Source organism: Haematobia irritans, chromosome 1, assembly GCF_050003625.1.
Source record: "Haematobia irritans isolate KBUSLIRL chromosome 1, ASM5000362v1, whole genome shotgun sequence".
In the NCBI taxonomy this organism is placed as follows: domain Eukaryota; kingdom Metazoa; phylum Arthropoda; class Insecta; order Diptera; family Muscidae; genus Haematobia; species Haematobia irritans.
This window is the reverse complement of record NC_134397.1, coordinates 21,193,403-21,219,960: the sequence shown is the minus strand read 5'-3', so window position 1 is coordinate 21,219,960 and position 26,558 is coordinate 21,193,403. Positions and strand designations below refer to the sequence as shown.

At 28.4% G+C, this 26,558-nt stretch overlaps 1 protein-coding gene and 1 long non-coding RNA gene across 6 annotated transcripts in view; both read left to right on the top strand.

Annotated features, from left to right (window-relative positions):
- Positions 1–25,783, top strand: part of LOC142220434 (transmembrane protein 135-like) — a 42,779-nt gene extending 16,996 nt beyond the window's left edge. For 2 of the 5 annotated variants that reach the window (XM_075289572.1, XM_075289574.1), the window contains exons 2-6: positions 17,493–17,667; positions 17,737–18,546; positions 18,843–18,983; positions 19,054–19,220; positions 25,244–25,783. In XM_075289572.1, the coding sequence (XP_075145687.1) occupies positions 17,521–17,667; positions 17,737–18,546; positions 18,843–18,983; positions 19,054–19,220; positions 25,244–25,376 (1,398 nt within the window). In that variant the 5' untranslated portion in view covers positions 17,493–17,520 and the 3' untranslated portion in view covers positions 25,377–25,783. Of the gene's footprint in view, positions 1–11,176; positions 11,313–17,280; positions 17,416–17,468; positions 17,668–17,736; positions 18,547–18,842; positions 18,984–19,053; positions 19,221–25,243 lie in introns of those variants that run through there. The other 3 variants (XM_075289576.1, XM_075289573.1, XM_075289575.1) reach the window with 3 other exon arrangements.
- Positions 6,714–7,189, top strand: LOC142237798 (uncharacterized). Its single transcript, XR_012722575.1, has 2 exons — positions 6,714–6,931; positions 6,994–7,189. It is a non-coding gene; the product is annotated as an uncharacterized LOC142237798 (long non-coding RNA).
- Positions 25,784–26,558: the final 775 nt, after the last annotated feature.

The following is a 26,558-nucleotide window of genomic DNA, read 5'->3' as shown; positions in this document are numbered from 1 at the left end:
AGGGTTTCACATAGTCGTCCCGACTCTTTTGACCATTTGTTATGGCACATTTTAATCTGACTAAGAGTTCATCAACTAAATAGCTTAGCAATAAAATCCATTCATAATTCACAAATAATATATCCCCACCTATATTACTTGGTCCATTTCGTTTTGTACTTTGTAATCGTGTCATATACGTATATATAATACATATATGAGACATGCCATAAATTGGAATGTTGTGATATTTAAATCGACTACATGACACACTTAAAAAAGGGGGCGCTAATGCCAACTCAACTTTAGTTTAGTTCATGAAGATTAGTTGATTTTAGTTAAATTTTGGCCAATACGAGCAAATGTGCCTTATTTGAATAATTGGTTTCTTACTTTAATGATGTGAACTAAAAATAAGAAAAACAAGTATATACGGCCATAAGTTCGGCCAGGCCGAATCTAATGTACCCTCCACCATGGATTGCGTAGAAACTTTTACGAAAGATTGTCATCCACAATGGAATTACTTGGGTTGTGGTGCCACCGTGGTGCAATGGTTAGCATGCCCGCCTTGCATACACAAGGTCGTGGGTTCGATTCCTGCTACGACCGAACACCAAAAAGTTTTTCAGCGGTGGATTATCCCACCTCAGTAATGCTGGTGACATTTCTGAGGGTTTCAAAGCTTCTCTAAGTGGTTTCACTGGAAAGTGGAACGCCGTTCGGACTCGGCTATAAAAAGGAGGTCCCTTGTCATTGAGCTTAACATGGAATCGGGCAGCACTCAGTGATAAGAGAGAAGTTCACCACTGTGGTATCACAATGGACTGAATAGTCTAAGTGAGCCTGATACATCGGGCTGCCACATAACCTAACCTAACCTAACCTTGGGTTGTGGTAATACTTACCGATGGCAAGGTATCTTAAAACTTCTTAACATCGTCTTCTAAATTGTAAGCTAGTCCATACGTGGTATATATTAGACAAACAAGGTAACTATAGGTAAGTGTACAAATAATTACGAGCCCATATGGACTTTTGCGCGGTGCTTAGGGGGTCAGAATTGAAATATGGGGGTCGTTTATATGGAGACTATATACAATTATGAACCGATATGGACCAATTTTTGTGTGATTGGTGATCGATTTATCTGAGGGCTATATATAACTATAGACCGATATGGTCCTAGTTGGGCATGGTTGTTCGCGGCCATATACACACAAAAAAATGTTTTTCTGATTCAATCACGAAAATAATTGATCCAATTAATTTGTTAATTGAAATGTCTTCAATCACAGAAATGATAGTATCAATTAAAAAATTAATTGACGATCAATTAAAAATTAATTGATCCAATTAAAAAATTAATTGATACTATTAATTTTTGTGATTGATTTTTGTTTCAATTAAAAAATTTGTTGATTCAATTAAATTTTTAATTGAATATTTTTTAAAACTCAATTAAAATTTTAATTGGAAAATTTTTCGTGAAATTTGTTTCTGTGTACTAGCACAATTTACCAAGAGGCTCCAAAACCAAATCTGAGCATCTGTTTATATGGGGGCTATATCGCTTAATATGGGGGCTATATCGGTTAATATGGGGCTATATATAATTATGGACCGATATGGACCAATTCCTGCATGGTTGTCAGAGATGGTCTGTATCAATCTTTTTTAGGTTTGCGACTGTCGCAAAGTTGTAAACGTCGTAAACGTCACATACGTGTCTTAAATGTAGAAAAAGTAACAAAAGTCGCAAACTGAAAATATTTTAGTCGCGTCAGCTATGCAGCGAATTCGATGATATCCAAGACGATGGTATGTGCGAAGAAGTTTCAATTCTTAGGAATGTTCACAATTTTCGGTTTTAGTCCCCACATTTTCCCTATTGCCTTTTGCACGAGTACAGGGTAACCGTGGATTTTCTCGTCCTTTCTTAGCTTTAAGTTCAGTCTCCTGTCCAATATAACCCCAAGGTATTTTGCACACTCACCAACGGGAATTTCGATACCACCTAAGAAAATAGGCTTGACCATGGGAAAACTTTCACAAATTTCTGCAGAAACTCACAGCGAATGCTGTCAAACTAAATTAAAAAATGTTCAGGATTTCTTCTATTCAAAATTTGGTTTTCTACAGTAGGTTTACGACTTTTGCGACATACGTATTATACCGTCGCAAATGTATGACGCAAAAGTCACAGTTTGTGACAGGCCAATCCTGATGGTTGTTAGAGACCATATACTAATACCACACCCAAAAAAATAATTCTTTCCTCCCAAACGAAATTTTAGACAAACAAAGTTCGTTTCTTATTTGCTTTTCGCTGTAAGGAAGTGTATTTGGAAGAAAAGTATATACATTTTGTGATAAACATTTATTCTTTTCCAGGATGTAACAACAATTTCATATAGACTAACTAAAAAAAATTTTTTTCTTGCTAATTGCATTTTCCCTCACATCTTTCTCACATCCACGAGTTTTTTTAGTTTTTAACACCTTTTCCTGTAATACCAACAATGTAGAAGAAATTATACGAATTTATAAATTTTTAAAATTTTTTTACCTTTCGCCTGGACGGAGAATCGAACCGTGGACCATGCACTTTGTAAGCCAACACACTAACCACTGAGCTATGTACCTGTTATGGTCATCAATAGATAATTATCCATATAAGTTATATTTATATAGCATAGCTTGCGGCGCCCACGAACCGAATAAACAAAGTTTATTTAACAGAAACAAACATTTAGTTTGGCACCGTGGAGCAGTGGTTGCTACGTCTGACTCTCATGCCAAGGGTTGTGGGTTCGATCCCTACTTCGACCAAAGTTGTTTTTTTTTTTACATACATTCTACGTATGTTCGGAAGATTCCGAAAAAAAATGTTCAACATTACATTGTACTATATTAAATTTTGAACTGTAAAATGTGTTTTATTAAAGACCAAAAGTCAGAAAAGAACAGTGTTTGATATAAACGAAATGGACTCTGTTGTTGTTTCAAAAATAACTTTTTTTATTGAAAAAATAAAAACTTTGTAACAAACGAATTTTTTTGGTGATAAAAGTTTAAAATTTTCGAAGCAATTCAAAAAACTCTAACAAAAGAAAAACGTTTTCGGTACACGTTTTCCAAACGTTTTTTTTTCTTTGCGTGCACGTACCAAATTTCAACCGAATCAGATGAATTTTGCTCTTCCAAGAGGCTCCGGAGGTCAAATCTGGGGATCGGTTTATATGGGGTCTTAGAGTAATATTTCGATGTGTTACAAACGGAATGACAAAGTTATTATATAAAAAGTTGTGTAAAATTACTACAAATTAAAATAGTTCATATTTTCCTGATATGAGAGAAGTTTGAGTTAACTTGAGTTCATAAGTCTCTCAAATGAGTAAATTGTACCTGTCTCGTATAGCGCTAAATACATTTTAACAATTTTTATACCCTTCACCACTACTGTGGTACAGGGTATAATAAGTTTGTGCATTTGTATGTAACGCCAAGAAGGAAAAGTCTGAGACCCATCGTTTAGTATACCGATCGTCTTAGAATTAAATTCTGAGTCGATTTAGCGATGTCCGTCTGTCTGTCTGTCTGTTGGTGTATTTTTGTGTGCAAAGTACAGCTCGCAGTTTTAGTCCGATTGTCCTAAAATTTGGTATAGGGTCCTGTTTCGGCTCAAAGACGATCCCTATTGATTTTGGAAAAAATCGGTTCAGATTTAGATATAGCTGCCATATATATCGATCTGGTCATAATTGGCGTGTATATCAACCGATCTTCCTCAAATTCCGTATATCCGAATATTTTATGAGTCTCGAAAAACTTGCAAAATATCAGCCAAATCGGTTCAGATTTAGATATAGCTCCCATATATATCTTTCGTCCGATTTGGACTTATATGGCCACAAAAGCCAGAGTTTTGCCCTGAATTGCTTCAAATTTTGCACAAGGAGTACGTTTAATAGTATCGGTAAATGTGCCAAATTTGGTTGAAATCGGTTCATATTTAGATATAGCTTCCATATATATCTTTCGCCCGATTTTGACTTATATGGCCTCAAAAGCCAGAGTTTTGCCCAGAATTGCTTCAAATTTTTTCACAAGGAGTACGTTTAATAGTATCGGTAAATGTGCCAAATTTGGTTGAAATCGGTTCACATTTAGATATAGCTTTCATATATATCTTTCGCCCCATTTACACTCAAATGACCACGGGGGCCAGAGTTATACTCCAATTTACGTGAAATTTTGCAGAGATAGCAGAATTATTATTCTAACTATGCATGTCAAATTTAGTCAAAATCGGTTCAGATTATATATAGCTCCTGTTCATATTTTAGACCCATTTTCAATGCGATTTTCCTCCAATCGACTGGATAGTTTCCACAGAGAATATATTTAATATGATATTTAAGTGTGTCAAGTTTGATCTAATTTGGTTCAGATTTAGATAAAGCCTCCATATATTCGTTTTTTTCCGGTTTATACAAATATGGCCAAAATTCCCACACTTGACACAAAATTCTGTGATGATTTCCCCATATCTTATGACCTAAACACTGTAATGCCAGAATTTCCACAGAACGGTTGAGTTTTAAATAAGGCTCCAAGTCGCCCGACTTGACCAAATAATATATCATAACCCACACTTGACCACATATCTTCGCGAGATCTAACCAATATCCTTGTAAAATCGCCACTGATGAGTTGCAAAAATTGTTAATAGTACTAAAATTGTCCTATATCTCGAATATATATGTATCGCCTGATAAATCATAAATGATCTTTTGTACAATTGCATTAAAATTTCTCTCGCTTCCTATTTCCCATATTTTTTTACTAACATTGTGTTTCATCCCAGGGCGTTATTTAAATTGTAATTCTAGAGTTTTTGCAAAAGTACAAAAAATTGTCTCCATTAAAAGTATTTGTATCTGGAAATGCAAACCTTTATATGTTATAGCTCCCAGCAAATTTGAAGTAGTTGAGATGGTTACACAAATTTTGTCTACATAGTGGTGAAGGGTATAATATAGTCGGCTCCGCCCGACTTTAGACTTTACTTATTTGTTATATCTAATTTTTCCCCTTCAACATATGAAATTTTCTTAAATAACAGAAAAAATTATTATTTTTAATAAAATTTCTTCAATTTGACAAAAAGTATTAGCTAATTTGTAAGATGTTACAATTAAAAAACTATTTTAGTTAATTTGTTTTTTTAATCGTACACCCAGAAAAAAGTGACCACTTCTTTAAGTTAAAATGAACTCATTGTGAAGAAAGTTGAACTTCGTATAGCGCCAAAGACATTTTTATTTGTTTGAACGATGTGATTTTCGTAGAAATTAGGTAGAATGCATTCCATATATTAGTTAACATTTTCCTATATTTATGTACCACTATACTACAGAATGAATAAATTTAACTAATTTGAATTCATATATGGAATGATTTTGTTGAAATTTTTTCATTCATTTCGACAAATCTTACATATTTGTGGTAAAACCTTTACTTCATAATTAGAACTGCTTGCCTTCGTTTTTAAATACAATTTTATTTATTTATATAAGCAATTTTATCTTCAATAAAAGACATGTTTTATTAATATATTGAATATATTTATTAAGAATCAACAGCATCGACTGTCATTGAAATATTAGTTTATTATTCCACTATTTCCAATTTCCATGTGATATTATCAACTGTAAAACGCACTTTTTCATCTTCTTCTTGTACTTTTCACTTTTAATAAGTTGCTTCCTAACGATTTTGTCCTCCTTTTACAATTTCAATATCTACAAATATAAACAAGTACATACGGCCGCAAGTTCGGCCAGGCCGAATCTTATGTACCCACCACCATGGATTGCGTAGAAACTTCTACGAAAGACTGTGATTTAGTCCATACATGGTATATATTAGACAAAAAAGTTATGTATAGTTAAGTCTACAAATAATAACGAATCGATATGGACTTTTTGTACGTAGAGAGCAAGAATTTAAATATGGGGGTCGCTTATATGGGGCCTATATACAATTATGAACTTGATATGGACCAATTTTTGTGTGATTGGGGATCGATTTATCTGAGTGCCATATATAACTATAGACCGATATGGACCTAGTTAGGCACACCCAGAAAAAAGTGCCTTCGAAACTAAAGGAAAAAATTTTCATCAATATAGTTTATCCATTTTATTTCCATTAAAGTAAATTTTTGTGAAAAATAATAAAATTTACTCGTTTCAGTAAAAAAATCCTAAACTGTAAGCAGTTAGGATTAGTTCGTTAACTAGAATAAGGCATGGAATTTTACTCATACTATTTTCTTCGCTGGGTATAAGAATTTACTACTGAAAAAGAAAATTGTATTCACCGATAACAAAGCATTCGTAAAAATAAACAAAAACCGAACTAAAACCAAGTTTCCTCAAAATTAGTAAAATTTCTTATAAAATGATAATTGCGACTTCCTTTATAATAGAAAGTTTTTCATACATACGAACAACACTTGGCATAGAAAAATATTTTAGTTCTTTCGTACTAAGAAGTATGCAATCCTTTCAAAACTTAAGGAAACACACTTGTTAGAATATAGGAAATTTTCCTACATTTCTATTGTCTACCTGTAATCGATACCTGTCATCGTAATCGATGTGTTTGCGCATGGGTGTAATCGATATATTTGCGCGTCGGTTGTTTTTTTAGTTGGAATCGCGTTGTTTTGGTATACGGAGAGATTGTTAAAAAATAATATGGTAAAATAATATAATAAATAACAAATAAAATATATAAAATATTTGTTATTTTAAATTAGTGAGAAAATTTTTCGTTTTTTTAAATAAATCTATCAATGTTCGTGATAGTGTATAAAGAAAGAAAACACCAGCAGAATAACAATCCTTTCATTTGTCTTCATTTTGGAATCTTCAATTATCAGGTAATATTCAGTGACGCTAACCTTTTGCAACAAAAATGTTTTATGATTTTTTATATTTGTAGGTATTGAAATTGTAAAAGGAGGACAAAATCGATAGGCAGCAACTTATTAAAAGTGAAAAGTACAAGAAGAAGGAAAAGTGCGTTTTACAGTTGATAATATCACACGGAAATTGGAAATAGTGGAATAATAAATTAATATTTCAAAGAGATTCGATGCTGTTGATTCTTAATAAATATATTCAATATATTAATAAAACATGTCTTTTATTGAAGATAAAATTGCTTATAGAAAAAAATAAAATTGTATTTAAAAACGAAGGTAAGCAGTTCTAATTATGAAGTAAAAAGTTTTACCACAAATGTGTAAGATTTGTCGAAATGAATGAAAAAATTTCAATAAAATCATTCCATATATGAATTCAAATTAGTTAAATTTATTCATTCTGTAGTATAGTGGTATATAAATATAGGAAAATGTTAACTAATATATGGAATGCATTATTCCTAATTTCTACGAAAATCACATCGTTCAAACAAATAAAAATGTCTTTGGCGCTATACGAAGTTCAACTTTCTTCACAATGAGTTCATTTTAACTTAAAGAAGGGGTCACTTTTTTCTGGGTGCATGGTTGTTAACGACCATATACTAGCACAATGTACCAAATTTCAACTCACTCGGATGAAATTTGCTCCTCCAAGAGGTTCCAAAACCAAATCTCGGGATCGGTTTATATGGGGCTATGTACAATTATGGACTGATATGGACCACTTTTGGCATGGTTGTTAAACATCATATACTACCACCACGTACCAAATTTCAAGCTGATCGGATGAATTTTGCTTCTCCAAAAGGCACCGGAGGTCAAATCTGGGGATCGGTTTATATAGGAGTTATATATAATTATGGACTGATAGGAACCAATTCCTGCATGGTTGTTGGATACCATATACTAACATCACGTACCAAATTTCAACCGAATGGCAAGAATTTTGCTCTTCCAAGGGGCTCTGGAGGTCAAATCTGGGGATCGGTTTATATGGGGCCTATATATAATTATGGACCGATATCGACCAATTTTTGCATGGGAGTTTGAGGCCATATATTAACACCACATACCAAATTTCAACTGAATCAGATGAATTTTGGTCTTCCAAGAGGCTCCGGAGGTCAAATCTGGTGATCGGTTTATATGGGGGCTATATATAATTATCGACCGATATGGACCAATTTTTGCATGGTTGTTAGAGATCATATACCAACACCATGTACCAAATTTCAGCCGGATCGGATGAAATTTTCTTATCTTAGAGGCTCCGCAAGGCAAATCGGGGGATCGGTTTATATGCGGGCTATATATAATTATGGACCGATGTGGACCAATTTTGCACGGTTGTTAGAGACCATATACGAACACCATGTACCAAATTTGAGCCGGATCTGATGAAATTTGCTTCTCTTAGGGGCCTCGCAAGCCAAATCGGGGGATCGGTTTATATGGGGCCTATATATAATTATGGACCGATATCGACCAATTTTTGCATGGGAGTTTGAGGCCATATATTAACACCACATACCAAATTTCAACTGAATCAGATGAATTTTGGTCTTCCAAGAGGCTCCGGAGGTCAAATCTGGTGATCGGTTTATATGGGGCCTATATATAATTATGGACCGATATCGACCAATTTTTGCATGGGAGTTTGAGGCCATATATTAACACCACATACCAAATTTCAACTGAATCAGATGAATTTTGGTCTTCCAATAGGTTCCGGAAGTCAAATCTGGTGATCGGTTTATATGGGGGTTATATATAATTATGAACCGATGTGGACCAATTTTTGCATGGTTGTTATAGACCATATACTAACATAACGTACAAAATTTCAGCCGGATCGGATGAAAATTGCTTCTCATAGAGGCCTCGCAAGCCAAATCGGGGGATCGGTTTATATGGGGGCTATATATAATTATGGACCGATGTGGACCAATTTTTGCATGGTTGTTAGAGACCATATACTAACACCATGTGCCAAATTTCAGCCGGATCGGATGAAATTTGCTTCTCTTAGAGGCCTCGCAAGCCAAATCGGGGGATCGGTTTATATGGGGGCTATATATAATTATGGACAGATGTAGACCAATTTTTGCATGGTTGTTAGAGACCATATACTAACACCATGTGCCAAATTTCAGCCGGATCGGATGAAATTTGCTTCTCTTAGAGGCCTCGCAAGCCAAATTTTGGGGTCCGTTTATATGGGGGCTATACGTAAAAGTGGACCGATATGGCCCATTTGCAATACCATCCGACCTACATCAATAACAACTACTTGTGCCAAGTTTCAAGTCGATAGCTTGTTTCGTTCGGAAGTTAGCGTGATTTCAACAGACGGACGGACGGACGGACGGACATGCTCAGATAGACTCAGAATTTCACCACGACCCAGAATATATATATACTTTATGGGGTCTTAGAGCAATATTTCGATGTGTTACAAACGGAATGACAAAGTTAATATACCCCCCATCCTATGGTGGTAGGTATAAAAATGATAAAACATTTTTGTTACAAAAGGTTAGCGTCACTGAATATTACCTGATATTTGAAGATTCTAAAATGAACACAAATGAAAGGGTTGTTATTCTGCTGGTGTTTTCTTCCTTTATACACCATCACGACATTGATAGATTTATTTTCAAAAAACGAAAAATTTTCTCACTAATTTAAAATAACAAATATTGTATATATTTTATTTGCTATTTATTATATTATTTTACCATATTATTTTTTAACAATCTCTCCGTATACCACAACAACGCGATTCCAACTAAAAAAAACAAACCACGCGCAAACATATCGATTACACCCACGCGCAAACACATCGATTACGATGACAGGTATCGATTACAGGTAGACAATAGAAATATAGGAAAATTTCCTATATTCTAACAAGTTTGTTTCCTTAAGTTTTGAAAGGATTGCATACTTCTTAGTACGAATGAACTAAAATATTTTTATAAGCCAAGTGTTGTTCGTATATATGAAAAAGTTTCTATTATAAAGGAAGTCGCAATTATCATTTTATAAGAAATTTTACTAATTTTGAGGAAACTTGGTTTTAGTTCGTTTTTTGTTTATTTTTACGAATGCTTTGTTATCGGTCAATAAAATTTTCTTGTTCAGTAGGAAATTCTTATACCCAGCGAAGAAAACAGTATGAGTAAAATTCCATGCCTTATTCTAGTTAATGAACTATTCCTAACTGCTTACAGTTTAGGATTTTTTTTACTGAAACGAGTAAATTTTATTATTTCTCACAAAAATTTACCTTAATGGTAATAAAATGGATAAACTATGTTGATGAAAAATTTTTCCTTTCCGAAGGCACTTTTTTCTGGGTGTAAACCTACAGTTGCTTTCATGGCGCGTTCACTTTTTTTGGTGTATAGGGGAGAGATCACTCTCACAACCTACATTTTAAGATGCGCAATTTACACAATATTAGGGACAAATTTCTTTAAAAAAATGGAATTTGAATTAAAATAAAATTTATAATATTTGCTTCAATATTTTTTTTTATTAAATTTAGGACACAATTTTGAGAAAGTTGCCACTCTCCGTAAAAGTTCCGTTGTAAAAATTTCTTGAAAATTGTAAATGTAAATAAATGTAAAAATTTGCGCTTTTCATAAATATTTTTGTAATGAAGATTTTTGTGATTAGTGATTTTTGTGAAAGCTAAGCTCAAGTCCTTTCCAATGAACCTAGTCTCTATACCGCAAGCGGCTTAGTTTTGGAACAGTGAACCCCATAGAAAAAAATTGTTGAAAAATTATTTTGTAATTTACACTTTTCACTAAAAATACAATCACACATTACTTAACTGAGAACTACTTCACATATTGCCTCTTTTAAGGTTCGTTGGAAATATATCGGTAAATTTGTTTTGGAATGTCTCATATATATTTTTTTTTAATAATTATCTTCATCGTATGAATAACTACAGCATTTCACGGAGTGACCATTGAACCTTTACAGCAACCGTATTTGAGTTTGAATATTAAATCTAAAGCTAAAAGTCAGTAGTAATAGTAATGATAATAAATATAATGTGTATTTATCAGGTCTACCAATTGTAGTTGAATGCAAAACGTTTTTACATCATAAAACCTGTTGCTTAGTTCATTCTAAACTGATGTTAAAAAATACAAAAAAAAAAAAAATACAAAATACTATATTTGTGAAGTGATAAAGTTACACGTTTAATATTTTTTTTTTCGTAAACAATTAGTATCACGTTTTCAGATAAAGTCATTGACAGATTACAATCAAAGACAAGGAATAGTTAATCTTGAGTTACACTGACAAAAAGGTTTGTTTTGTGTGTGTGTGTGTTTTTTTTTTTTTTGTAATAAAACTAACGAAAGTTCGAAAACCACCGTTTAAGTGGCTGATATCCTAGTAAAAATGGAGCACTATTTCAGCAGGATTGTAGGGGAAAGCGGCAGTACCAACTGCTTACAAAACAACTGAATCAGCGCTGATTTTTGTGGGCGATGTCCCGATTTAAAGCAGCTTCTACATAGCGCTGATATGATTGTTCATTTCAATAGCAATATTGCTCAGAAGTGTTATAACAGGTTGGCTGATAAGTCCCCGGTCTAACAAAGAAAAACACATTTTTTTTGTCAAAATTCGTTTTTATTATTCAACATAGTCCCTTCAAAAGCGATACAACGATTATAACGACCTTCCAATTTTTTGATACCATTTTGGTAGTACTCCTTCGGTTTTGCCTCAAAATAGGCCTCAGTTTCGGCGATCACCTCTTCATTGCAGTCAAATTTTTTCCCTGCGAGCATCCCTTTGAGGTCTGAGAACCAGAAAAAGTCGCAGATCCTGAGAATACGGTGGGTGGGGAAGCAATTCGAAGCCCAATTCATGAATTTTTGCCATCGTTCTCAATGACACGTGGCACGGTGCGTTGTCTTGGTGGAACAACACTTTTTTCTTCTTCATATGGGGCCGTTTTGCCGCGAATTCGACCTTCAAACGCTCCAATAACGCCATATAGTAGTCATTGTTGATGGTTTTTCCCTTCTCAAGATAATCGATAAAAATTATTCCATGCGCATCCCAAAAAACAGAGGCCATTACTTTGCCAACGGACTTTTGAGTCTTTCCACGCTTCGGAGACGGCTCACCGGTCGCTGTCCACTCAGCCGACTGTCGATTGGACTCAGGAGTGTAGTGATGGAGCCATGTTTCATCCATTTTCGCATATCGACGGAAAAACTCGGGTGTATTAAGAGTTAACAGCTGCAAACACCGCTCGGAATCGTCAACACGTTGTTGTTTTTGGTCAAATGTGAACTCGCGCGGCACCCATTTTGCACAGAGCTTCCGCATATCCAAATATTGATGAATGATATGACCAACACGTTCCTTTGATATCTTTAAGGCCTCTGCTATCTCGATCAACTTCATTTTACGGCCATTCAAAATCATTTTGTGGATTTTTTTTGATGTTTTCGTTGGTAGCCACCTCTTTCGGGCGTCCACTGCGTTCACCGTCCTCCGTACTCAAGTCACCACGCTTGAATTTTACATACCAATCAATTATTGTTGATTTCCCTGGAGCAGAGTCCGTAAACTCATTATCAAGCCAAGTTTTTGCTTCCACCGTATTTTTTCCCTTCAAAACACGAAATTCTTTTTGTGCTGATTTTTTAAATTTTTAATTAAAAATGTATTTCAAACAATCATTTGTTAATCCAAATAAAAACTCTAAGCCAATTCAGAAAGTAATTAAAAATAGTTACCTTTTTTAATTAATAAATTAATTGAGTTTTGCAATCAACATCAATTAAGTTTTTAATTGAATCAATTAAAAAATTAATTGAAATTTACTGAAAAAAAAAATCAATTAATTTTTTAATCAAGAACTTTTTCTATGCCCAATTAAAACTGTGATTGATGCTATCATTTTCGTGATTGAAGACATTTCAATTAAAAAATTAATTGGATCAATTAATTTGGTGATTGAATCAGAAAAATAATTTTTTGAAATAATAGGTTTCTTCTAAATCGCAGTAATGCAGCATATACGAAACGGAGCTTTATCGCCAAAAATTGAAATATGTTAATCGATGCACTGTTGTTGAGTTAATACACGTCGAAAGTTGTAAAAAATACTCGCACGGAAATGTTCACGATTTAATCCCATTTTTTGGGCGGGGTATACCTGGTATACATCAGAATGAATATTTCGTTCAAACTTTCTGCAGTGATTGGGAATCGGCGATTTCCTCGACTATCTCTTTTATCTTTCTCCCTTAGTTCCGATTCGTTAACTCAAGACATCTGGGAAGGCCCATTTTCTACGCTAATCTTTCCGATCTTGAAAAGGATAAATTTTAAATAAAAGATCGTCTTTTCTATAACCAACAAGTAAGGAAATTGTATTTCTTGTTGTTTTGATTTCAGCTACAAGAGTAGCTTAACCAACAGAGAGAAATTGTTGTCAACATTTTGTCAAAATTGTGTTACTATGGCAGTTTAATCAAAATTTTATTTCCACCATAAATCTTGTTAAAATTTTATTTCTATAGAACATTCTGTCAACATTTTATTTCCATAATTGATTTTGTCAAAATTTTATTTGCATAAAAAATTTTGTCAAAATTTTATTTCTATAGAAAATTCTGTCAAAATTTTATTTATATAGAAAATTCTGTCAAAAATTTATTTCTATAGGAAAGATTGTCAACATTTTATTTCTTTAGAAAATTTTTGTTAAAATGTTATTTCTATAGAAAATTTTGTCAATATTGTATTTCTATAGAAAATTTTATCAAAATTTTATTTCTAACGAAAATTTTGTTAAAATTTTATTTCTAAAGAAAATTTTGTTAAAATTTTATTTCTATAGAAAATTTTGTCCAAATTTTATTTCTTTAGAAAATTTTGTCAAAATTTTATTTCTAAATTAAATCATCTAAATAAAATTTAGTCAAAATTTTATTTCTTTAGAAAATGTTGTCAAAATTTTATCACTATTAACTTTTGTCAAAATTTTATCACTAGAAACTTTTGTTAAAATTTAATTTCTATAGAAAATTTGGTCCAAATTTTATTTCTTTGGAGAATTTTGTCAAAATTTTATCACTATAGAAAATTCTGTCAAAATTTTATTTGCATAGAAAATGTTGTCAAAATTTTGCTTCTATCGAAAATTTTGTCAAAATTTTATTTCTATAGAAAGTTCTGTCAAAATTTTATTTCTATAGAAAATTTTATCAAAAGTTTACGTCTGTAGCAAATTTTGTTAAATTTTATTTCTATAGAAAATTTTGTCAAAATTTTATTTCTATAGAAAATTTTGTCAAAATTTTATTTTCATAAAAATTTTTGCCACAATTTTATTTCGATGGAAAATTCTGTAAAGATTTGATTTCTATAGAAAATTTTGTCAAAATTATATTTCTGCATTTTTATCAAATTTTATTTCTAAAGAGAATTTTATCAAAATTTTATTTCTGTAGAAAATGTTGTCAAAGATTTTATTTCTATAAAAAATTTGGTCAAAACTTTGTTACTATAGAAAATTTAATCAAAATTTTATTTCCACAAAAAATTTTGTCAAAATTTTATTTCGACAGAAAATTTTGTCAAAATTTTATTTTGATAGAAAATTCTGTAAAAATTTTATTTTTATAGAAAATTTTGTCAAAATTTTATTTCTATAGAAAATTTAGTCAAAATTTTATGTCTATAGAAAATTTAGTCAAAATGTTTCTACAGAAAAATTTACTAAAATTTTATTTCTAAAGAATTTTTTTTTTTAAATTTTATTTTTAAAGAAAATTTTGTTAAAATTTTATTTCGATAGATTTTTTTTCAACAATTTATTTCTATAGAAAATAGAAAATTTAGTCAAAATTTTATTTCTTTTGAAAATTTACTCCAAATTTTATTTCTATAGTAAATTTATACCAAATTGTATTTCTTTAGAAAATTTTGTCAACATTTTATCATTAGAAAATTTTGTTAAAATTTCATTTCTATAGAAAATTTGGTCAAAATTTTATTACTATAGAACATTTTATCAAAATTTTATTTCTAACGAAAATTTTGTTAAAATTTTATTTCTAACGAAAATTTTGTTAACATTTTATTTCTATGGAAAATTTTACTTCTGTAGAAAATTTTGTTAAAGTTTTATTTATATAGAAAATTTTGTCAAAATTTTATTACTATAGAATATTTTATCAAAATTCTATTTCTAACGAAAATTTTGTTAAAATTTTGTTTCTATAAAAAATTTAGTCCAATTTTATTTCTTTAGAAAATTTTGTCAAAATTTTATTTCTATAGAAAATTTTGTAAAAATTTTATTACTATAGAAAATTTTATCAAAATTTTATTTCTAACGAAAATTTTGTTAAAATTTTCCTTCTATAGAAAATTTTGTCAAAATTTTATTTTTATAGAAAATTTTGTATAGATTTTATTTGCATAGAAAATTTTGTCAACATTTTATTTCGATAGAAAAATCTGTAAAAATTTTATTTCTATAGAAAATATTTGTTAAAATTTTGTTACATAGAATATTTTATCAAATTTTATTTCTAAGAAGAATTTTACCAAAATTTTATTTCTATAGAAAATTTTGTCAAAATTATATTTCTTTAGAAAGTTTTGTCAAAATTTTTTTCTTTAGAAAATTTTATGAAATTTTATTTCTAAAGAGAATATTATCAAAATTTTATTTCTATAGAAAATTTTGTCAAAATTTTATTTCTATAGAAAATTTTGTCAAAATTTTATTTCTATGGAAAATTCTGTCAAAATTTTTAATTTCTATAGAAAATTTTGTCAAAATTTTATTTCTGTAGAATATTTTATCAAAATTTTATTTCCATAAAAAATTTTGTCAAAGTTTTATTTCTATAGAAAATTTTGTTAAAATTTAGTTTCTAATATTGTCAAAATTTTATTTCTTTAGAAAATGTTTGTCAAAATTTTATTTCCATAAAAAAAAATTCTGTAGAAAATTCTGTCAAAATTTTATTTCTATAGAAAATTTTATTTCTATAGAGAATTAAAGTACCGAGGAGTGATTCCCCAGAGAGGAGCGATTCCCATAATCTATCAAAACAAGTTGTTTCAAGTTAACAACAGCAAAAAATCTACCAGTTTTGGTAGAATTCTACCAACTGTGGAAACCGTGCTTAGCTGTGGTGATTTTAGAAGGAAAATTTAGGGATTTTGGCTATAACATATTAGCCCAATTCGGAAGAACATATGTATGGCAGCTATATCTAAAACTGACCCGATTTCAATCAAATTTAGCGCACTTGACTATACTACTAAGTATTCTCTTTGTGCAAAATTTCAAGCAAATCAGGGTAAAACTCTGGCTTCTGGGGCCATATAGGTGCATATCGGGCGAAAGATATATATGGGAGCTATATATAAATCTGAACCGATTTCTTACAAAATCAATAGGATTCTATTTTGTCCCAAAACAGAAACTTGTGCCAAATTTGGCTGGACTAAAACTGCGATCTGGATTCTGATCAAAAAAATGTGATGATGACGGACGAACATGGCTAGATCGTCTGAGGGGTCGGTTCTGAGCATTATTTTTAAAGACACCATGTGTCTATCTCGTCTACTTCTGGGTGTTTCACTAACTTATAACCCCATGTTCCGATATTCGGAATCGCAAGAATTTAGTTTTCTTGTAAAGAAAAAAATTAAGATTTTATTGCACTTAAATTCAATTTGTAATTAACCTTCTTATTAAAGAGAAACTTGTTGCAAAATTTCAAATCTATATGTTTTAGGGTTAAAAAATATCGTCAAACAAAAATTTTGCAATTCAGAATATCAGAGAACAGGGCCCATAATACCCTGTATAAAAATGTAAACTTTCGACTTTTTCGATTATTGAAAAGAGTAGAAATGTCTATTATTGGATAGTATGAAAGAGTCCCAAAGTCGACTTCTCATTACAATCGTTAATCGATCACTGGGTACCCGGGCAAGGGTAAGAGAATTTTCAATATTTTAATTTTGAGATATCACTTTAGGTCCGCGGGTACGTAGCATGCATAAAAAACGACATACGACATCACAAAGATGAACGTCTTACGTCCATGCATCTTCTCTTCGTAGTTCTTCTATTTCTAAAGTATTTTTTCTTTGTGTGTACTATAACATTGTTTTGCAAAGTCATAGTTACTTGAGACTAGAGAAAGTTCAAGTTAACCACCTTTAGTGGTCTCTTGAAATTATTTATTAAATAAAATTTTATTATAACTTTAATTGTAGATCTGTTTAAAAATGTAATGTTAGAACTATGTAACTATGTACGTATTGCGATATAAGATTGTCACGTGAAAAGGTCTTAGTCATTCAACTATGGCCTGCCTATGATGAAAGTATTCTAGATTGTGGAAAAACAAAAGGTTGTGATATGCCACTTCTAACAAATTCGGGTTTTAATTCAATAAAATTTTAGTTTTTTTCTTTAATTTCTTTACAGACGAATTTAATTCATACACAGCATCAAAATGACCGTCCAAAGTAAGGTGGCTATGACCCTATGTACCTGTAAAGACTTCCATCATCCATGGACTGACAAATGTATAAATGCTTCGGCTGGCCTTATATTATCGGCCACACCATATTGCCTTAGGGTTTATACAATGGTGTATTTGGTAAGTAATGAAAGATAGTCCTTTTGCGGCCACTCAATTCACATTTCCCGATTTCCATTTTATTTGCAGCTTTCCCTAGTTATGCGTCATAAAATTCCCACATTAGAAGATCTAAAGAAAACCGTAATGGGAATTTTACAGTCTACCGCATTTTTGGTGACCAACAGTTATGGATTTGCTTTATTCAATTGTCTTGTGAGGCATTTGCTGGGTCGCTATACATTATTGTCTGTGGCATTTATACCCACGTTTTTGGCCAGTCTCATGGCCATTTTAGTGGAAAGACCTCAAAGACGCCCATTGCTTGCCCTATATGTAGCCAATGTGGCCAGTGAATCATTATGGAAAATGGCCGAGGCTAGAGGTTGGGTTAAGTCTATACCAAATGGTCAGGTTGTTATTTTTGGTGCCAGTATTTCAGCTTTACTTTATTTGTATAGACTGGGTTTACACAAAACCACCTGCAAAGATTCACTCTTTGGTATTTTACGCATATTTGTGGGTAAAACCGAAGAAGGTGATGCCAAAGCAAAAGAAATTGAAGCATTGAATGAATCAGTGAATGCTTCAACGTCTACAAGATCTCGTCCTCCTGTGAATTTTTCCACCATCAATGGTTGGGTTCAAATATATGCTCGCTTTGTGGAGAAATTGAAAGGAAAACATCATAGCTGTAAACACAAATGTGGTTGTATCAACTATGCTGTGATGGGTGGCCTAAAACCTTTATTGGGTGGTATTGGTATACAGGTCGCTTTGAAATTGCTGATGAACATCAAGAAAGTGGTACAGAATAAAGTCAATTGGAAGCAGACCATATTCAATCAGAAAACATTGAATTTGGGTTTGTTCCTGGGTTCATTCTCATTCCTATACAAGGTAAGTTGTGGATATGATTTGTTTTTATCAAGTCAGGACTTGGACAGACCTGAAGGACAACTATGCAGTGTCACTGTGAACTCAGCAGACATACATACCTGTGACAACCTTGTCCTCAGAAAAGGTAGGAGTTCTTCTATATATATTCATATAAAATTTTAGCACTGCGGCTCCGTTTTTAAAGCCTGTAGGGTGACAATAGCAACCAGACGGACGGATAATTTTTCGAAAAATTTTAGAATTACTCTCCAATAATTACACACACACATTCTCGTGTATCTCCCCCTATTTTTCAGTCAGTTTCATGTGGCCTTAGACATGGTTTCAATCGTGATGATCCCAGATTTGCCATACCTGCTGGTTTAATAAGCAGTTTAAGCTTTTTCTATTATCCAGATACAACAGTGGCGTTATATGTCATGTGGAAAGCTCTACAGGTAAGAGAAAATATGCTTATTAAATAGTTTTTGGTTTTTTTCAAGTTGACAACACTTAATTTCCTTATAGATTATTTACAATTTGGGTATTCAAGAGAAGAAAGTACCTGAAGTTCCTGGATTCACTATATTTTTGTATGCCTTCTGTACGGCAGTGTTATTCCATTCGGGTATTTTGGAAGCACAAACTCTGAGACCAAGTTATTATAAATTCCTACAAGCCATTTCTGGACAAAGGTAAATAGATAAATAAGTTTTAGTGTTACACGAAACGAAATTAACTTGGTTCATTTAATTTTTTTTATTCGAAATTGCTTCAACCACGAAAATTATAATATCAGTCACACAATTAATTACATATTAAATATTTTATTGATAGATTAAAAATTTAATGGATTTTTTTGACATTAAAATATTTTGATCACAATTAATTTTTTAATTGGAAATAATCAAATATTTAGTTGGATTTCACCCACGGTTGTCACAGTTGGTAGAATTCTAACAATAAAATAAAAGATTGGAATTTTTTTGTATAGAAATAAAATTTTGAAAAAAAATTCTATGGAAATAAAATTTTTAAAAAAGTTACTATAGAAATAAAATTTTTGAAAAAATTTTCTATAGAAATTTTTATATCGATAGAAATCGATATAAATTTTTTGCGAAAATTTTCTATAGAAATAAAATTTTTGAGAAAATTTTCTATAGAAAAAAAAAATTTAACAAAATTTTCTATAGAAATAAAATTTTGTAAAAATTTTCGATAGAAATAAAATTTTGACAAAATTTTCGATAGAAATAAAATTTTGACAAAATTTTCTAAAGACATACAATTTTGACAAAATTTTCTATAAACATAACATTTTTACAAAATTTTCTGTAGAACTAAAATTCTGACAAAATTATCTATAGAAATAAAATTTTTCAGAAAATTTTCTATAGAAATAAACATTTGAAAAAATTTTCTATAGACATAAAATTTTGACAAAATTTTCTATAGAAATAAAATTTTGATAAAATTTTCCATAGAAATAAAAGTTCGAAAAATTTTTCTATAGAAAAACAATTTTGAAAAAAAAAAATTCTATAGAAATAGAATTTTTGTGAAAATTTTCTATCGGAATAAATTTTATTTATTTATTTTATTTATTTTTATGTTGCGAATTTTTTGCGAAAATTTTCAATAGAAATAAAATTTTAGAGAAAATTTTCTATAAAAATAAAAATTTGACAAAATTTTCTATAGAAATAACATTTTTGAGAAAATTTTCTATAAAATAAAATTGTGACAAAACTTTCTATGGAAATAAAAATTTGAAAACAATTTTCGATAGAAATAAAATTTTGACAAAATTTTCTATAGACATACAATTTTGACAAACTTTTCTATAAACATAACATTTTTACAAAATTTTCTATAGAACTAAAGTTCTGACAAAATTATCTATAGAAATAAAATTTTTACAAAATTTTCTATAGAAATCAAATGTTTGAGAATTTTTTTCTATAGAAATAACATTGTTGAGAAAATTTTCTATAAAATAAAATTGTGACAAAATTTTCTATGGAAATAAAAATTTGACAAAATTTTCTACAGAAATAAAATTCTGACAAAATTTTCTATAGAAATAAAATTTTGACAAAATTTTCCATAGAAATAAAAGTTTGAAAATTTTTTCTATAGAAATAAAATTTTGAAAAAAATTTTATATAGAAATAAAATTTTGAGAAAATTTTCTATCGAAATAAAATTTTTGAGAAAATTTTCTATAGAAATGAATTTTGTGCGAACATTTTCTATAGAAATAAAATTTTCTATAGAAATAAAATTTTAGAAAAAAATTTAAAAAAATTTCTATAGAAATAAAATTTTTGAGAAAATTTTTTATAAAATAAAATTGTGACAAAATTTTCTATGGAAATAAAAATTTGACAAAATTTTCTACAGAAATAAAATTTTGACAAAATTTTCTATAAAATAACATTTTTGGGAAAATTTTCTATAGAAATAAAAATTTGACAAAATTTTCTATAGAAATAAAATTTTTGAGAAAATTTTCTATAGAAATAAAAATTTGACAAAATTTAATTTAACATAACATTTTTACAAAATTTTCTATAGAAATAAAATTCTGACAAAATTTTCTATAGAAATGAAATTCTAACAAAATTATCTATACAAATAAAATTTTGACAAAATTTTCTATAGAAATAAAATTTTTGGGAAATTTTTCTATAGAAATAAAATTTTTGAGAAAATTTTTCATAGAAATAAAAATTTGAGAAAATTTTCTATAGAAATAAAATTTTGAAAAAATTTTCTATAGAAATAAAATTTTGAAAAAAAAATCTATAGAAAAAAAAATTTTTAAAAAAAAATTTCTATAGAAATAAAATTTTGACAAAATTTTCTATAGAAATAAAATTTTGACAAAATTTTCCATAAAAATAAAATTTTGAAAAGATTTTCTATAGAAATAAAAATTTGAAAAAAAATTCTATAGAAATGAAATGTTGACAAAATTTTCTATAGAAATAAAAGTTATGAGAAATTTTTCTATAGAAGTAAAATTTTTGAGGAAATTGTGTATAAAAATAAAATTTTTGAGAACATGTTCTATAGAAATAAAATTTTGACAAAATTTTCTATAGATATACAATTTTGACAAAATTTTCTATAAAATAAAATTGTGACAAAATTTTCTATGGAAATAAAAATTTGACAAAATTTTCTATAGAAATAAAATTCTAACAAAATTTTTCTATAGAAATAAAATTTTGACAAAATTTTCCATAGAAATAAAAGTTTGAAAAAAAATTTATATAGAAATAAAATTTTGAGAAAATTTTCTATCGAAATAAAATTTTTGAGAAAATTTTCTATAGAAATGAATTTTTTGCGAACATTTTCTATAGAAATAAAATTTTAGAGAAAATTTTCTATAGAAATAAAATTTTAGAAAAAAATTTAAAAAAATTTCTATAGAAATAAAATTTTTGAGAAAATTTTTTATAAAATAAAATTGTGACAAAATTTTCTATGGAAATAAAAATTTGACAAAAAAAATAAAATTTTTGGGAAAATTTTCTATAGAAATAAAAATTTGACAGAATTTTCTATAGAAATAAAATTTTTGAGAAAATTTTCTATAGAAATAAAAATTTGACAAAATTTAATTTAACATAACATTTTTACAAAATTTTCTATTGAAATAAAATTCTGACAAAATTTTCTAAAGAAATGAAATTCTAACAAAATTATCTATACAAATAAAATTTTGACATAATTTTCTATAGAAATAAAATTTTGACAAAATTTTCTATAGAAGTAAAATTTTTGGGAAATTTTTCTATAGAAATAAAATTTTTGAGAAAATTTTTCATAGAAATAAAAATTTGAGAAAATTTTTTATAGAAATAAAATTTTGACAAAATTTTCTATAGAAATAAAATTTTGGGAAAATTTTCCATAGAAATAAAATTTTGAAAAAAAAAAATCTATAGAAAAAAAATTTAAAAAAAAAAAAAAAAATCTATAGAAATAAAATTTTGACAAAATTTTCTATAGAAATAAAATTTTGACAAAATTTTCCATAGAAATAAAATTTTGAAAAGATTTTCTATAGAAATAAAAATTTGGAAAAAAAATTCTATAGAAATTAAATGTTATGTTATGAGAAATTTTTCTATAGAAGTAAAATTTTTAAGGAAATTTTGTATAAAAATAAAATTTTTGAGAACATGTTCTATAGAAATAAAATTTTGACAAAATTTTCTATAGACATACAATTTTGACAAAATTTTCTATAAAAATAAAATTCTGACAAAATTTTCTATAGAAATAAAATTCTGACAAAATTTTCTATAGAATTAAAATTCTGACAAAATTTTCTATAGAAATAAAATTCTAACAAAATTATCTATACAAATAAAATTTTGACAAAATTTTCTATAGAAATAAAATTTTGACAAAATTATCTATACAAATAAAATTTTGACAACATTTTCTATAGAAATAAAATTTTGAAAAGATTTTCTATAGAAATAAAAATTTGAAAAAAAATTTTGACAAAATTTTCTATAGAATTGAAATGTTGAGAAAATTTGCTATAGAAATAAATTTTTTAAGAAAATTTTCTATGGAAATAAAATTTTTGAGAAAATTTTCTATAGAAATTTTATTCGTTTGTCAACATAAATTTTATAAAAATAAAATTCTGACAAAATTTTCTAGAGATATAAAATTTTGAAAAAATTTTCTATAGAAATAAAAATTTGAAAAAAAATTCTATAGAAATAAAATGTTGACAAAATTTTCTATAGAAATAAAATTTTGGAGAATATTTTCTAAAGAAATAAAATTTATGAGAAATTTTTCTATAGAAGTAAAATTTTTGAGGAAATTTTGTATAAAAATAAAAGTTTTGAGAACATTTTCTATATAAATAAAATTTTGAAAAAATTTTCTAAGACATAAAATTTTGACAAAATTTTCTATAGACATACAATATTGACAAAATTTTCTATAGAAATAAAATTTTGACAAAATTTTCTATAGAAATAACATTTTTACAAAATTTTCTATAGAAATAAAATTTTGACAAAATTTTCTATAGAAATAACATTTTTGAGAAAATTTTCTATAGAAATAAAATTTTTGAGAAATTTTTCTATAGAAATAAAATTTTTGAGAAAATTTTCTATAGAAATAAAATTTTTGAGAAATATTTCTATAGAAATAAAATTTTGAAAAAATTTTCTATAGAAATTAAATTTTGAATTTGGTAGAATTTTCTCAAAATTTTGGTAGATTATTTTTGGCTTGTGTGGCAACCGTGATTTCATCTCCTTTTGCAATTTATTTTTTGGATTATTTGAAATTGCTTCAATCACGAAAATGATAGTATCAATCACAGTATTAATTGCACATAAAAAATAGCCTTGATTTCTTCGACATTTTCAATTAATTTTTGTTATGAATCAATTAAAAATTTATTTGATTTTGATCACAAAACTGAATTAAGCTTTTAATTATTAGAATCATTTATTTAGTTGGATTTCACTTTCCTTTTCAATTAATTTTTTGGATTGTTCAGTTAACAAATGCATATAATTTAGCACTTTCTGATGGTTTTCGATTATAATTATTTCCGAGAAAATTTTTCCATTATTTTTTTTTAATTAAAATGTTAATTGGGATAATTATTTAATTTTAATTAACAAACGTAACATTTTCTCATTTTCTTTTTTTCAATTGACTAAAGTTTTCTCATATTCTTAACTGTGTTTATTTTTTAATATGTTTAAAAATTTGATAAAATTTGTTAGATTACACTAGTTTGCAAAAATATTTTTTTCATGTACACTTGATGAGAGGCAACTTTTCTTATTCATTTTGATCTGTTGAATACGAAAAAATGTCTAAATTGAGATATCCCGTTATTTTTAGTTTTTCGCTCTTTTTTCACTAAACAAATTATATCTCGAGTTAGAAATGTCGTATATCGTTGTTGTTACATAAATGAAATGTATTAAGATGACGAATAATCGTTCATAATTGAATCTGTGATAAGTTAAGTGGTTCCAAAAATACCGATGCGAAAAGGCCACATTAAAAAAAAAAATCATTTTACAATGGACCTTTTCCGCCAGAAAAGTATAAACCATTAACAAAATGTTTTCTCTCCATGGTCGTGATGATACTCTAACGTAAGCAATAAGACAAACTACACACAAAAAAATTTTTTTCTGATTCAATCACGAAATTAATTGATCCAATTAATTTTTAATTGAAATGTCTTCAATCACAGAAATAATAGTATCAAATAAAAATTTAATTGAAGGTCAATTAAAAAGTTAATTGATCCAATTAAAAAATTAATTGATACTATTATTTTTGTGATTGATTTTTGTTTCAATTAAAAAATTTGTTGAATCAATTAAATTTTTAATTGAATATTTTCTAAAACTCAATTAAAATTTTAATTGGAAAAATTTTCGTGAAATTTTTTTGTGTGTAGAAGAAAAACGACCGAAAAATGACAAAGTTATAAGCAGTTGAGTGAACAAATCCGATGTCAAATCATGCTAATATGAGCAACTCACCCACAGAAAAATGCCTCTGGGCCACTGAGAAATTAATTTTTAGCATTAAAAAAATGAAATAAAAATTTATTTTTAAGAATTTATTTATTCATTTAATTTCCAAGGTATTCGTAATCCTAATAATTAAAATATCACTCTCCTCTTTCCCCTTTCAGATTAACCAATTTCAATTTGGAACCATTGGAAGTCTTTGGCTTAAATACCGTAGGTCAAACAAAGGAAGTATTGAAACTTCATAAAATACCACATAATAAAATTGTGCCAAAATTTTCATTGGCTAATTGGTAAATGCAAGAATCAAACAATCAATCAATCTATGTAAATAACAACTATAAATGTATGTACTAAATATTAGATACATTTATAAAAGTTTATGTACATATTCATACCAGGGGATTGGCAGAAGAAGATAATGTCAATTCCTTACACCTTAGTATCCTTGAGTTTGAAAAACAAACCATACGTTAATTTCTTTAAGAAGAAATTTTCGCAATGTGATTTCATTTTTCTAAGAAAAAAAAAAAAAACAAAACAAAAGAACAGTAACTTTATCTTGTTTTAGTGTAATATACTATTTGTTAATATTTAAACTTAATATGTTATTTGTCTTCAGTAATAATGATGATTACATTTATTATAATAATAATAATATATATTTTTTATACTTCCATTGAAACATATACAAAACAAAATAACATATGACTTTTTTTAATGGTTTTTCTAGGACAAAGCTCAAGAACTCTAAAATAATCAAATTTTAATCTCAATAAAAACACACAGCAAATGGAAAACGAATTGAAATATATCGGTAAGTTAAATTTAATTATTTATTTAGTTTCTTCTTAATATTCTACTTTATGATAATAATGAAAAATAACATTTTCGTTGCCTTTTCGGGACACTTTTCCCTTTTGGGGGTCTTACCCACTTGAAGACCATTAATTGGAAAAATATGTTAACAAGCAACGAAGTTTGAAATGATAATCTCAAAAGCCTATTTATAAAAATGCTGCAGCAGATGAGCCCAAAAGTGTGGCCACAATATAAAATGGCCATTAACATTAAATTCACTTTTTTATGGTCAATGGAAACATGATGGATGAACTAAAAAATGGAAAGCATGAAAAAATATATTTCCTTTGTGATGGTTAAAATTTATATGAAGGCATGTGAATATTACTAGGATATTTATTGGGGTTATTTATTTATTTTATTTTTTTTTTTTTTTTGGGAAATTATGATGATTTCTAAAATGTTGGGCCAGTTTATCTTCAAGAGGTGAAAGTGTTGAATGGAAAAATGAATGAATGAATTTCAGCTTTAGCTAACAATTGCTTGCAATTTCTTGGCATTATAAACAGACACATGACAAACCGCATCTTTGTTTGTTTTTTAATAGGGAATATGATATTTAATTGAAAATGCTAAGCTAATAGCTTAACAAGTTTTTGTTTAACGTCATATATCTAT